The sequence below is a fragment of the Echeneis naucrates genome, chromosome 9 (genome assembly GCF_900963305.1).
Source record: "Echeneis naucrates chromosome 9, fEcheNa1.1, whole genome shotgun sequence".
Taxonomy (NCBI): domain Eukaryota; kingdom Metazoa; phylum Chordata; class Actinopteri; order Carangiformes; family Echeneidae; genus Echeneis; species Echeneis naucrates.
The window spans coordinates 15,517,817-15,532,421 of record NC_042519.1 but is presented as its reverse complement, the minus strand read 5'-3'; the positions used below and the strand labels follow the sequence as shown (position 1 = coordinate 15,532,421).

The 14,605-nt window shown below is 40.2% G+C and overlaps 1 protein-coding gene across 2 annotated transcripts in view; it reads right to left on the bottom strand.

Moving 5' to 3' along the window:
- Window positions 1-2,779: 2,779 nt before the first annotated feature.
- osbp2b (oxysterol binding protein 2b) overlaps window positions 2,780-14,605 on the bottom strand; it is a 41,763-nt gene continuing 29,937 nt past the window's right edge. The window contains exons 5-14 of one of the 2 annotated variants that reach the window (XM_029511334.1): window positions 13,804-13,916; window positions 13,266-13,332; window positions 12,656-12,808; window positions 12,317-12,562; window positions 12,046-12,166; window positions 11,267-11,370; window positions 9,814-9,909; window positions 9,283-9,467; window positions 8,962-9,182; window positions 2,780-6,739 (exon numbers count right to left, since the gene is read on the bottom strand). In XM_029511334.1, coding sequence (XP_029367194.1) covers window positions 6,597-6,739; window positions 8,962-9,182; window positions 9,283-9,467; window positions 9,814-9,909; window positions 11,267-11,370; window positions 12,046-12,166; window positions 12,317-12,562; window positions 12,656-12,808; window positions 13,266-13,332; window positions 13,804-13,916 — 1,449 coding nt within the window. In that variant the 3' untranslated portion in view covers window positions 2,780-6,596. Of the gene's footprint in view, window positions 6,740-8,961; window positions 9,183-9,282; window positions 9,468-9,813; window positions 9,910-11,266; window positions 11,371-12,045; window positions 12,167-12,316; window positions 12,563-12,655; window positions 12,809-13,265; window positions 13,333-13,803; window positions 13,925-14,605 lie in introns of both variants that reach the window. The other variant, XM_029511333.1, reaches the window with a different exon arrangement.

Sequence of the window (14,605 nt, the reverse complement as noted above, 5' to 3'; positions counted from 1 at the left end):
ATTAATTATTACCACATTTTACGGACCATAAGGTGCAATATCAATGAACAGGTCTATTTTCATACATAAGGCGCATGATAAAACATATATAAAGCAAAACAAAAAAAAAAAAATTGTCACCTCTCCCTTCCCTCCTAACTTGAACAGTGCTGCTCTGTCTGGGCTCTGATGGTGATGATGTTTTGCAATAAGGGGTCTGTGATGAGTTCTCCTCCTGGTCTCACTCTTTCAGCCATGCTGGCTGTTCTTCCAGATGACATTGACAGATCTGCGTCTCTTGTCTGTGTTTTTCATTGACAGATTTAATAAAATTGTAAATGAGTGGATCTCGTTCCCTTGATAGTGAATTTTCTGCTTCGAAGTTGCATCGAATCGACGTCACTAAAAAGGATCAGAAAACTTCAAGCTCATCACTTAAGGAAGTGAAGGAAATAAAACAAGCGTTCCCACTATTTTGATGGAACGTTAACAGATAATGGGCAGCTGTGAGTGTCATTAGTCACGAGACTTCATTGTCACTGTAGTGTGTGAGAACAAACGTTACAGTACATTGTGATTCTCACTCAACAAGCCACACAAGCTTCTTCAAGCTAAAGGTGTTAAAAATATGCTGCCTATGTCAGGACAGGAATGACTTTTCAGGGTGATCTGTGTGAGAAAAAAGTAAATATATACTGCTGATATTTTACCTTGTGCTTGATGAGTAGACCAAAGACACTGGAGAGCAAATCAGCTGCTTGGATCTACAAACAAAACTGCAGTCAACAAATAACGTCAATAGTCATTGCTTCAATGATTCCTAGAGTCCCTGGCCACTGTCACCAGCCAATTAGACATTGTGAATACACAAAGGCCCCGAGTTTATGGATGGTTACTTGGGGGAAAAAAAAGCAGCGACAAAAGGAAAAAAAAACAATCAACTTGTGGTTTGTACTGAGATTGCACTTTGAACCCAAACCGTCTATGGTCTACAAAAAGAAAAACACAGATGGCCTTTATGAATCAATACCAAACACAGAGGAAGAGTGGTACTGAAGTAAACAAGCTGAAGATGTCAAACAATGATGTGATATTGTTAAAACAGTCAAAAGAAAAAAAATGCTATGCTATTTCTTTTCTGAAGTCCCTTATAGCTGCAAATAGCAACATAATCATAAAAACCAGGCAGCATAGGAAAGCACAGATTTTGGCTAGGACCTTTCCCAGAGAGAAAGTACTGCTGACAGCAAGGTGCACCAACTGGGCCATCTCCTTCTTAAAGCACAGCACATCCTGGCGCTCACTGGCTCGGGCATGGTGCAATATCCACTCTGCTACCCGCTCGCCCTGAGGAAAGAAAATCAAAGCACCACAGCTGTGAAGACAGCCTTGAAGTTGGCGAGGTCACGGTCGATGAGCTGTGCTACAATCCCGGCGTCCAGTAGCACCAACCGGAGAGGGCACGGTTCTGGCCTAACACTGACAACCACCGTATCACACAAGTCAGACCTGTGAGACCAGGACTGTCCCTGGAGCCAGCAACGGTTGGTTTGATTCATACGTTACAGCTTTGACAGCTCTCCCAGCAACGGCATAGAAACGCAGCAGTTGATTGTGGATGCTGCTTCAAGTATTTTTATTTTTGCTTGTTGCCGTCAGTGAGAAGGAGTATCTGTACTTTTACTCAAGTAGTAAAATTGTGTACTCTGTCCACCTCTGACTGCGGGCCGACCTACAGCAGCTCCTCAGGCAGCCGAGAGAGTTCCCCCCCCCCAGCAGTTCTCGTTCACCACCAACCAGTTCACGTTTCCAACACCCTCTGAAAAGCTGGCCGTAGTGATCAGTCATTCTATTCTGAGACACCAGCGGCCATTATTGATGTGTCACAGGCTACAAAAACTTCCAACCTGAAAAAGCACGTTGCGGGATGTAAAGTAGAGCTAGCTAGCGATGTGTTGTTTGTGAAAGTCTTTTGTATGAGTCGGGAGTAGCGAGCCATCTCAGTGGGTGATTAGTTCACGCATGCACGCCACGTCAGCAAATTTGTTCACGAACGGGTCTTTCTGCCGCATATTCTTTGTGTAGGAATAACTGATTTGTACACAACTCAAAAGTACGAGCCTTCGAGTCCTGACTCTCTCATTCCCTCATGGCTGCTGCGCAGGCTCAGTGTAGAAATGAGTGATTCGTTCGCGACTCATAACTACGGGCCTCGGGTCTTTCGTTCAAAATTCATGTGGTTACAGCAGTAACATGACCAATGCTGGTAATACTGGTGAGGAGATCTATCTGACGTTAGCTATGTAGCTATGGGATGGATGTTTAATTTGCCTTTGTGTTGGAACGGATTCATACACTACGGGTCTCTTGTGCTGTCCTACCAGCAAATGAAGTAATCAGTCATTTCAGCTTCACAAGGCTATGACCCAAAAGGCTGCTCAATACTTTAACAAAAGCAAACTTATGTATTATATTCCAAGTGAAGCAAACCACGTTGCTCTTCAGTGTTTGAAAGCCGTGTTTTTTCAGTCATTACTCAAGTGACAGCGACAGCCATACTGGTTCCAACGAATGAAGTGAATGAATGACTTGAAAAAAAAAAAAAAGATTTGTTTGCATTAGTACACAAATCTCACTGTCTCCAGAGACAATCCTCTTTGAATGAACGCCTGTTAAATGTATCCTATCCATCAACTACTAACCCTACATCAACCCTAACCCCCTCAAAAAAATGAAGCAGATGCATATTCAATGTCAACAATAATATCTTTATTATCTTTTTTAATTATTGTGTCTTTGTTGTTTAAAGACAATGTTATACAAGTATAAATTAAGGGGAAAATACACAATTTAAAAAAAAGAAGAAGCAAAACCTCAGTTGAATCTGCCCTTTCACCTGAATACACATGAGTGTACTTGGGGAGTATGAGTGGTAGTCGAGACAGGTCAATCACCTTTGACCTCCTTTACCACAAATGTTTAATGTTTGAACTTTTATTGAGTATGTTAACATCACTGTTTTACAACAAAGCCGTGAGCCAAAGTCAATAGAGAAGCAGGTTCGATTTGGACAAGGCAAGAAAATATCCCCATCTTGATTAGTTGACCTCTGCCTAAACTGAGCAGTGTCAAATGAGAAAGAAATGTGTGCCACGCTTGTGCACAAATCAATCTCATCATGCACACAAACAGAATGAAAAGCACTAACATAAGAAAAATGGCACCCATGAGAAGATAGAAACCAGAAGAAAAAAATGAAAGCTAAAAATCACACCATAGTGAATTAAGAGTTAGATGAAATGAAATGAGAGAAACACAGAGAGGGGCATTTACATTAGATCCCTGTCATATAGGGAAGGCAGATAAAGAGTTATTTTTATTTTTTTATTTTAAAACTACAGTACACTCTCCATTTACACTTTGGTTGGTTTTTCCTTTCTGCATGAGTCAGACAACTGTATGAAACAACATACAGTCTGAGACCATACAGGCCCTCAATGGGGCAACTTCAGTAGGAAAGTCATCATCAAGTACTGAGGTCAAGTTATTTGGAAATATATTGAATAAAACATATGACGAGCTCTCCATTCATTGAAAATATACTATGTATTCTCAAATATAAAATCATCTCAAACGCAATATATTAAAGTAAATCTCTAGAACCTCATATCCATCAGTGAAAAAAAGCAAATCTCAAATAACTTTCCATTCTTCTCTACACTCAGAAGTGAGTTGTGTTCTTTCAGGAGTTGTAAAGATACAACTTGATACAGAAGTATCTGTATGATAATTTTAAAGTGGAAAATAATGAAACATTCACCGCAGTAACGTCCATCCCTACATGTGACAATGTAATGGGATTTAAAAAGAGTACACAAATGCATTAGCTTGTATTTATGGACAAGCTAATGGACAAGGTGATGTTAAGGGGATTCTCTACCTTTGTGTTGAGCCAGGTTACCTCTTTCCCCTAAGTTTCCAATCCAATCGGAAGTAATTGGATGTCCGATTTCCAATTAGTTTAGGACAACACTAAGATAAACGGTGGCTTTTTGTAGTGTTAGAAATGACAGAAGTATCAATCTTCTCATTCAAAAAAATGATCTAATATACAAAACAAAAATGAGCTAAAACCTTTAATGTAAATGGGAAAAGGAGCGTCCTCTGCAAGAAAATCATCAATCATTTAGTTACATTAATTCACTGGTAATGAATCTCACAGATAAAGATTTTACAAGCTCATATTATACTACTGAGAACCAGTTTCTCAGCATGGAGGGGTACTCTACTGTGAATGAATTTCTGTTCCAGTGCATTTTTCATATCCTTATGGCCTCCACATCAGAGGAAATGATAACTGAACCACAGTTATTAATGTGCTAGTATCAAGGACTCTATAAAAATTATTCTCAGTGTGTTAAGACAGTTTATGGAAGTATAAAAGATGAATCTGCAGCCAGATTGCAGTTGCCTCAAGATTAATAGCCTTCTTCACAGAATTATTCTGAATTAAAAATTAAATACTACAGCACATCCTTCAGGCTCATTCAGTCAGTTTTTCAAATTTGAACTATACTGTACAGATAACCTCTTATCCTGATTCCTATCATTAATCTTAATTTTACAGTATCATTTTTTTTTTATCACAAAATATTCACAATGAATAGACTAGACAGTAGATACAATACCTCCAGCCGCGAGTTCTACATTCCTAACAATAATTACAAAAAACTTCTAACTGGTTTTTGTCACTGTAGACATGTAGTGCACAGATCAGAGGACTCTCTCTCTCTTATTCAGTCAGCTAAAGGCAAATGACTGAGGATACCTTCATGAGCTGATCCCAGATCAGTAATTCCATAAACACTGAATGAATGGACTACACATGAGTTCTAAAGAGTCTGGAGTAGCAGCTGGAAGAGTCTTGCGTGGCTAAGGCTGACTGCACAGTGGTGTGGTTGTGGTACAGGAACCAGCCCTGACCCGCTGTCAGCTCAAGCCTCTTTGAATTCCGATGAGAAACCACTCCTGCCTCACGCAGTGCAGTCCCACTGCAAAAGTCTGAACTACTAATTAGTGACTGATGGGAGGTGAGGGAGCTAGTGCAATGCACACTATTGGAAATAACATGTCTCTGGATGTACTGCGTGGCAATGGCTGAACGGCTAAGTGACTTGGGCAGAGTATGATCACTTAATGGCGCCAGTCCAGATGATCAGGATTCGGTGTGTGTCGCTATGGGAGAGCACCAGAAGAGAAGGTTAAGTCTCAACATCAATATCAACACAGAGATATGTGCTAAACTGCGGTCAACCCCAACGAAGAGTGGAGATTCCTTTAGAGCGATATGAATGCCTTGAAGTTTTGTGTCGTATTGTTGCAACTGGACTAAATAGTCACAACTAAAGGTTTGTAGAAGTTTGCTAATCAGAATCACATGTGGGAAATGTGCGAAATATGTTGAAATAACTCAAAAGCATTGTGCTGAAGCATTTTATAGTCGAAGAATGCAATGGGAAGCAGCCAATATTATCACTACACAAACTAAAGTCTGCCTATTTAACTTTCTAATTGCATGTACCTAGAGGAAAAAACCCTATATTCACCAAATACAACATATTTCTGATTCATGTAAACCAGCACCTAGTTTATAAGAAGGAGATTATATGCCCAGTCTGACATTTGTTTTTTATTATGGAGACCCAAAAATTATTAAGGTAATAAACATACAATATGAATCTTTGAATCAATGAATTTTATGTATCAAAAAAAGCTTATTTTAACATTGAAGAGTTTTTTGTTGCAGTCAGTTGTGTTTCTTTTTAGCTGCATTTATCCTACAATGTGTTTTTTATGTGAAGGACCATTTCATTTCATCATGAACAGAACATCATCAGTTCTGGCCTTGTGTAGTTTGATAGGAAAAGTAAAATGTATGTGTTTGATTATTTCAGTTTCATGCTTGTGTTATACTGTCCGTATTATGAATATGAGAATGTTTCCTTCATTTAATTTTGGGTCTCAATAATGTTTAACTGAATCTCAAAGACAGAAATGTCCAAATGCCATATTCTGTCAAGAACCTTTATCTACAAGCAACGAAAGAGGCAAATAAAACCACTTTAAATCATTTTAGAGAGCGAGGGAACTACTTTCAAATGAATAAAGTAGGCCTAGAATCATGTGCTGAAGAAAAAAAAAAAACAACTGAGGATGAGGAAATGTTTTTCTTAAAACTAATGAAATGCTGATGTGTATTCAAAATGGTTATGTTGCTGTGTGCCTCTTGATTTTGTCAGGTTAGTTGTCAGTGATAGGGAGTACACAGGTGCCTTCATTGTGTGATCTTACAACTTCATTATCTCACTGCTGTTTCAGTATAGCGTAAAAGAGGACTCCTCAGGAAAAGCCCTCCTTTTCCCCATCGTACAAACAGAGAAAGAGCGTACATTTGGAGGTACGGTGTAACCCGAGAGCGTGTGAAACACACACATTCTCATGCTCACAAAAGGTCCACATAGAGCTCTTAAGCCAGCTTTGCCCAACTGCGTTAGGACCAGATGCTAAGCTGTTCCCTGTCTAATGAGGTTAGGTGTGATCTGGGGTCAGTTTCTGAGTTAAAAGATGTCAGGACAAATGCTCCAGTCCTGCCTGTCCTTTGCCTCCCAGTAGCCGCCCTTGTAGACAAAATTTGTCTCTCCAGTGAGTGAGTCCCTCCTCTGGTGAAACCACAACGGCTGGTAGCCTTCATATTCTCTACCTGTGGAATAAAGAGGGAATTATTCAATCTTGTTCATTCAAACAGCAGTCAGGTGGAGAAGCCACACTTGCAGGCAATTCAGGGAGCAATTCATCCACCTCGTGAAGCAATCAATCAGTGAGACGTGCATTTGGGATAAATTCAAACGTTACTCAAGCTCTTTGGCCTCTCATTAATAAGATTCAAAGAAATACAATACCTGTGATCAAAAAAGGTGGATTGATCGCAGTAGGGGAGAAAACGATAAGTTTGATGATAATCACAGTTTTAGGACCTTTAGAGAAAAATTATCCATTTGTTTCTTTATATAGAAACCCAGTCAAAAACAGAAGAATTGTAATGCTTTACAGACAGTATATTGGCGACAAACAGCTCACATTGGTTAATATTTCTCTACAGAAATATGAAAAAGTATCATGTAAAATAACTTAAGTGGCAGTCCAGGGCCCTGTTTGACCTGCCATTAACATGAGTCTCCAGTGATCTGAATACAAGTAAACAGCTGCAAAGCTGCAAGTACGTCAGTTCACAGCTGGCATCTGAAATAAGAATATATACATATATATATGAAGATGAACATGTATGTGCTGCTTTTAGTCAATCCTACTATTACAAATGAGTCTCTGTGTGATATATATATGTGTGGAGAGAGAGAGAGATGAGAGGAAGAGAGAAACAAGGTAGAATACTGAAATTGTAAATATATTTTCCGTTCATTATGACTCTGCACTGGGACAAATTAGAGTGTGGCAGAGGACACACATCTGAGATCTATATCAAATCATTTTGTCCACTTATAATCGTATCCCCTTGGACAGAAGGTAATACCAGGTCTGAACAGGGTCAAGGAGACGGGATATCAGTGCAGTCCAAATTAATCACTTGCTTATGTGGCTTCACCATAGCAAAATGAGGATACTTACTGATCTTTTGCATCTGGTGCTACATGTAACATATTATTGAGGCCAGATTTACATGAAAATGTCACATGTATGCAGGAAAAAGTCCCTTTTCCTGACGCTGACATGAGAAGGGTTTCATGCAGTTCCCACAAAGAGGCAGACCACACAGAGGACACATAAAGGATGGGGGAATGTGTATATGTCTGTGTGCGTTTGTGTGTATGGTAGTGATGCACAACAGAGGGGCACAGGGCAACCCCCACTCACCAGAGTCATAATCACACTCTGACCACCAATAGAGGGAGGAAAAGAAAGACAAGTCATGGGTACATCGAATACAGCCTAGCCTACACACAACACACAGAGGCAAAGGAATCTCACCACGATGAAACGTTCCTGCTAAGTTTTCCATAAAAGGTTTATATTCCACCAAACTCTTCTCCGCTCCTCCCTGTTGATCTGCAGTAACTGCTGCACTTGTTGGAATAATCTGTGCTGCTGATTACTACCTCATTATCATGATCATGTGACCTTAGAAATGATCTATACTGATAAAAGCTAATTTTAGGAGTTAACAGCTGCTACATATTAATCATTTGATGTAATGCTGTGGCTTGAAGTCTGTTTGCCTCAGTAATAACTGTTTTGACACACAGCTGCCTGCTATGATGAAAATAGCACTCTATAGATGAATATGTGAGATTTCAGAGGAATAGAGATGCAAATTTCTAAATTTCCCATTTCTAAACTTTGTGTTTTTGATATAGATAATGCTCTTCAGCAAAGGAAGCAGTCTATTAGTCAAATAAGCAAGGATAATATATAGATTATATTATAGTTAATGGATTTCTATAATTATTATTAATTAAATAATTCCAATTTGTTTGAGCATTCATGTTTTTTGTTCTGCCAACATTAAGTGTAGAGTGGCAGCTTGCTGTAAATAAGGCAATGCATGCAAGCCTCAGCTAACACGACTATAGATAAGAGGCTGTTGCAAATAAAATAAAAGTATTATTATTAGGCCTATAGAGGAAAAAAATCATTAGCATAAACCCAACAGACTGTGTTTTCTAACTGGGTGTTTCCCTCCTTTGTCCAGATTTAATTTGTATTAAAATATCTGTGTACGTAGTCTATCATCAGTTGGTCATATGTTCTATTGTTGATAATACTGACAAACAATATTTAAACATAAACATAACGGCACTTTGGAATTCTGGATCACTAAAATGTTTCCTCCAACTTTGCAACTCTACGTCTCTCGCTCTCTCCCTGTCTTTCACTCAACACCTCCTTGCCATTATGTTCTGTCCGTACCTTCATCCAGAGCGTCTGAGGCCTCTGCTTCCCTCCTTCTTCTCACGGCTCTTTGTTTCTCCTCCAGTCGCTGTTTTTCTGAGTTTGCTTCATCCCACCGTCCATCCTCCATCAGCCTCTGGTCTGGTCTCAGACGGCTATCGGTCAATCCCACACCTTCCTCCATCTCGTTCAGGGTCAGTGCCAGCGCAGAGAAGTAGTACATGTTCTCAGCATTCTCCCTGAGACAGCCAGATAGTGTTACATTATGGGATCTCATACCAACAAGGACTTGCATGTTTCAATGTCCTTCTTCGTGAGGCTGATGAGAAAAATGCTTACGGGAGTGGATATTTTTTCCACAGTAGTTTGGGAGACAAGGTCTGATAGACGGTCTTCTGTTTGCCCTCCGTTCCAGTGCCCCCTCGGCTGCTTTGGATGATCTTGGAACTCTCCATCTTATCATCCCATGTCCCAGAGAGTATGTAGTGAGCCTGGCCACCACTGTCTGCCACAACTCCTGTTACCTGAGGAAAAAAAAAGAGAGTCAGAAAATTATCACACAGATGCAAAAAGATGGAAAGTTTAGTTGTCTTTTTATGGGTAATTATACTTTCCCATAATAGTAATCACTTGGAAGCAGAGTCCCCATGAATGTATATTGGTAAATTTTCATGATACTAAAATTAATCAATCATAGAATACACATGAAATGTGGCCTTCAGTAAACACCTCTACATGAACGTTTCCCTAAGAATTTAGATATTTGTGGGTAATGTCCAGCAGGAGGCATCATCACGCAAATTAACCCCACACTGCATGACATCACACCATGGTCTAGTGTCAGCAAAGTGTGACAAGTGAAACCTTTACCTTTCGTGGTACGTCCCTGGAGAAATAACTGTAGGGAGAGAATTTGAGCTGGCAGGTCTCCTTGGTCCTGTGATTCACAATTTCAATGTCGCCCGACTGCACAAATACAGAATGAACCAACACAAGAGTGAGAGAGACAAAGACAGAGAGGGAACAATAGATATAATTTTACACTCTGTTTAGAGCACAGCAAATCTGAAGTGAAGAGCATGATGGGCCAGAAAAACGGAAAACTGGATAGTGAGCCGTGAATTATGAACCCCACTGCCTATTTCCCTGCCTAGTTCTGTCTTCAAGGAACTGAAAACATATTTCTTCAGTCAGCTTCTTCCTGCACTAAGCTATAGTAAGAACAGTTAAAGAAAACTATCAGGTGTAAAGATGCATTCAGGTGGTTTGAATGTGAGCAAACGGCTGATTGGCAGACCTCCATACACTCTCCGTCTTATAAAAAGAATGCACAGTCAGACGTGTGAGTGGGGGGTGTTATTATGGAAATTGTCCACGTTCAAACCTTGTACTTAACCCGTGACACACATTTTCATCTTCCGCTTCATCTAATAGGAATAAAATTTCAATTTCAAGGGCTGTCATGGTGGCAAGCCAATTATAAAATGTGCTGTAATTCTAACCCAGCAATAGTCCAGCTGTAGCAGATGACTTGCTTGGTTTAGCTGCCTGCCATTTTAGCGGCTGGCAGTAGAGAAGGAACTAACAAACCAGTCTTCACAATCTGGCATGAGGGTTGTTTGGTTAATCATGTTCCACAGTAATGCAATAAGATATAAAAAAAATTAACAAGGCAGGAGAGATGAACTTGTTTCATTTGAAAAGTTGTGATTTTTTTTCTATACTATTGCATAAAAATTTATTTGCCTGTACCAAAAATAACCATAACAGCTTATCTGGATGTATATTTATATAATATTGACATTCCTAAGGCTATAATGTACAAGGCTATACAAAGCAATTTCCTTTTTTTTTTTTTTTTTTCTCGATGTTCTGCTCTATTTCATTTGTCCATGAATTATGTATATATATTTTTCAAGGTCACACAAAAACACAACCACATCCATGACAAAGAGGCTGCTATGGCACAAACACAACTATGTGTGATACCAGAAAAAAATGAGACAGGCAGCCATAAATTCTGCCCATCCTACCTCCTCCTTCCTACATAAGTGGGCCATCTCACTGAACAAAGAAGCTGTTATTTTCGGGTGTTATTAGAGATCAAAGCTAAAGACAAGGCCCTAGAGACTTTGAGGCTCCTTAATAATGTGCTGTGAGGCTCCGCTCTGATTCCCTTCTTCTTTACAAAGCCCTGCAGTGTACCACACAATGTTCTCATACAGGAAGAAAAACAACAATAGGCTTCACTGGAATGTTGGAGGGCTGTTTGTTTTGGAGCTCAAGTCGAATGGTTACCGATTGGAAGTGCTTGCAAACAGACCTGGTCAATCCACAGCTTGCCCACGATGATGTTGTGCACTGTGGAGGTGACCTTTCTCCACACATAGTGGTTCCCACTGGAGTGAAACTGCAGGTGAATGGCACCTGGGGAGGGACAGAGACAAAAGGCTTACCAATCTGTAAACCAACCAATTATGTGTTCGATCTGTTTGGACTCACAGCAGCTAAAAAGGATTATATGGCGTATATGCACAACCAAGACATTTTCTGCTTTCTTGTGGCCCAGGCCCACAACATCAGTATTATGCATTTGCTGACAGAAATTATTTGATTTTTTAAAATTATTTGGGGGAATATTTGCCTCTCATGGCAGTAGGAGGTGAAAGGCAGGAAACACAGGGAAGATGAAAGGGATTTTCACCCAAACTACTACAGCAAAGACTTAGCCCTGATACAGTGTATGCTATGTGTTAGTGATCTTACAGTGCACCACCTAAATTTTCCTTTCCCCAGCAACATACACAAAGCTAGAGAAGTCAGATAGATATTACTGCATCCATTGATGGAACCGCATATATCAAAACTCTCAAACAATAAAGCCATGGTCTCTGCTGTCCCAGTGAAAAAGAGAGCTCCCTTTATACCCATACTTTATGTGTGTCAAAGGGGTCATGAAGACCCCCTGATTCATTCTCAACCCCTTTCCTCTGGGTTTAATATTGTATGGGAGGCAGATTAGTAGTCAACCACTTGCAGGTGGAAATACGCTTCTTTGCACCGACAGTATATAGCTTACCAGCTGAATATGAAATGTCTTACCCAGAGGCATTATTGAGAGGTATTTGCCACGGAACTTGCTGGCAATGGTGATTTCCTGCCACAGGGTCCAGCCTCGTTGGGAAATCACATGATGTGCAGCTGCAGGGGGATGGTGGCTCACCTTAGAAGAGAGACGGACATAAAGTCAAATATAGAAAACGGTTTAGAGAACACAAAGCTGACCTCAAGTGCATCAGTTTGTGTGTCATATGCGTTCAGGCAAATAAAAAAAGTGATAAAGCATGATAATAAAAATTGCCTGCGGCTGTACCTGCTCACACAGCGAGCGGTAGCCAAACTCTTCCAGGCGATCAAGCTCATAGGTTTCACCCAGGAGGGGGTTGAAGGGCTTGGCTGTCCGATGGACTGTGGTGGAGTAGGAGGAGACAGAAAAAGCGGCAACCAGGCACATCTGCTCCAAGGAGGAGTCACAGCGTGCTGCCTTGTCCAGAAGCTCATGATACTCTAGGTCCTCAGTGAGACGCTGTAGCATTGACAAGGGCTCATTGAAGTTTACCTGAACACAAAAATAAAGAACTCATTAGACATAACTCGTACATATTTAGGCTAACCTGTCAGCAAGGAGGAGGACGATGCCTCATACACTTACAGGCATGGGGATTTTAGAAAGCTCCTTGCCAATGCAGTTCTTCATGATACTCCATAAATTAAGGGAGTAGTTGGGCTTGTCTGGGACATGAGTCCGTCTCTGTCTACGGGTCTGCAGCTCCTTCCCTGACACATTGTTACAGCTTGCAAACATCTGGGAATGTGAGGAGAAACCGGTATCTTTACTTTAAATAAAAAGAGTATTAGATACATATACACATTTTAGAAATACTTTCAACGTCATGAAAAGCTTGGCAACATGGTACAGTAACAGAGTAAGTAAGACGAAAGAGGAGGGGTAACACTCCTGAAAAGAGAGGAGCTGCAACAGAAAAGGGATAAGGGTTGGGAAGAACAGATGTTTGACTCATAATTAAGATTTAGTTGAAAGATGCAGCTGTGAATCTTCGGCTCCACTGGGGAGACAACAAGACCGCAGAAAATACAGAGCCAGGCTCTGTGTGTGAGAGCAAGTGATGATTATATAAATAAATCAATGAGCTATGCGCTCCACACCATCTCAAATTAATCTGTAGTGAGGTTAGAAAAGTCGGCAGTGCACACAATTGTCACTCCTATTAGTCAGACTTGTTAACTAAACAGACGCTTACATGGTCGTCCTGGTTCCAGTCATTGGGGTGACCTCCGCTTGCTCCACTCAAATTACTCTGAGATCGCCTAGAAGAGAATGAAAATACTTTCAGCAAAGAGATTGCTGGGTATTAGAGGAGAATGCTGCGTAACTGTTCCTATTGTCGCTTTCTAGAGTCATATGATATGTTGCAAGAGTGCAAGAGATGCCATAACAATCATAAGGAATTAAAACCAATCTCTTCTCGTCTGTCTGTCTCTCGTTTTAAGTTATTTTTTTTACCTGTTTTACAAAGCGAATACATGTGACAAATCCAAAAGTAGAGGAAACACTAGTCTACAATTTATGTGTGTGGAGGTTATATCGTCAGATCAGGAGGCATCACTAGAGCCTTGTTCAGCTGTCAGCCAGTCAAATTCACTATTAGGACTAATCAGAGCACACAGTAAAATCATTCATAGCATCTTTCTTTTTTGCATTTGTCTTTCGGTTGTCTTTTAAGACTGACCAAAATAAGCCAAAACCAAAAACCCCATGAATCATTGTGTGAGACTGACCTGTGCTGTGTGTTCTCAGTAGCAGTCACTGTGATAAAAGCAGGGGAATCCTCCATGGCATCAAAATACTCAGTATCCTCATCTTCATCACTTGCCTCTTCTTTGAGTGGCCTCTGACTTCCTTCATTCGGGACATGCATTTATGAGTACATACAAATAAGATGCTACTAGTAGAGTCATCACATGTTCATGGGAAAGCAGCTCTAATCATAAACTCATGGCAAATAATCAAGGAATAATCAGCTTAGTGAAATTTACAATGTTCGTGCTGTTCAAATAGCCTGATGCATATTCCTCAGGGGAGGCGATTACAGCATACACTACCAGTCAAAAGTTTGGACACACTTCTTTTGACTGGTAGTGTATGCGCTAACTGCAGCTTCAAACAGAGTAGAGCAACTCTTACAAAGTGGTCATAATGTTTTGTAATAATTAGTGATTTAGCAAAGTAAATTATGGTTAAATTGATCCCACTGTGAATAAAAAATTACTACCTTTGAGGACAATAAACTTTATTGTCCCCATTCAATGAAACCTTTCTGTTCAATGGTCCAAGTATATTTCATTAAGATTTGTCTTTGCCTGAAATGGAGGGTAAAACTGTTTATCACCACTCCAAATGATTAAAAAGTGATTGCCTCTGTCCAGACCTTTCAAGACAACATTGAGTTTGTGATGACAGCTGATGAATCTGTGGTCAGCGTTTGTCCCAGCTGGTTTACTGAAAGTCTTTTTGCTGTCATTTTCTGCAAAGCCCAGTCTTACATTAAAGCTAAAGTCATGCCATCGCTAAAATCAGTTT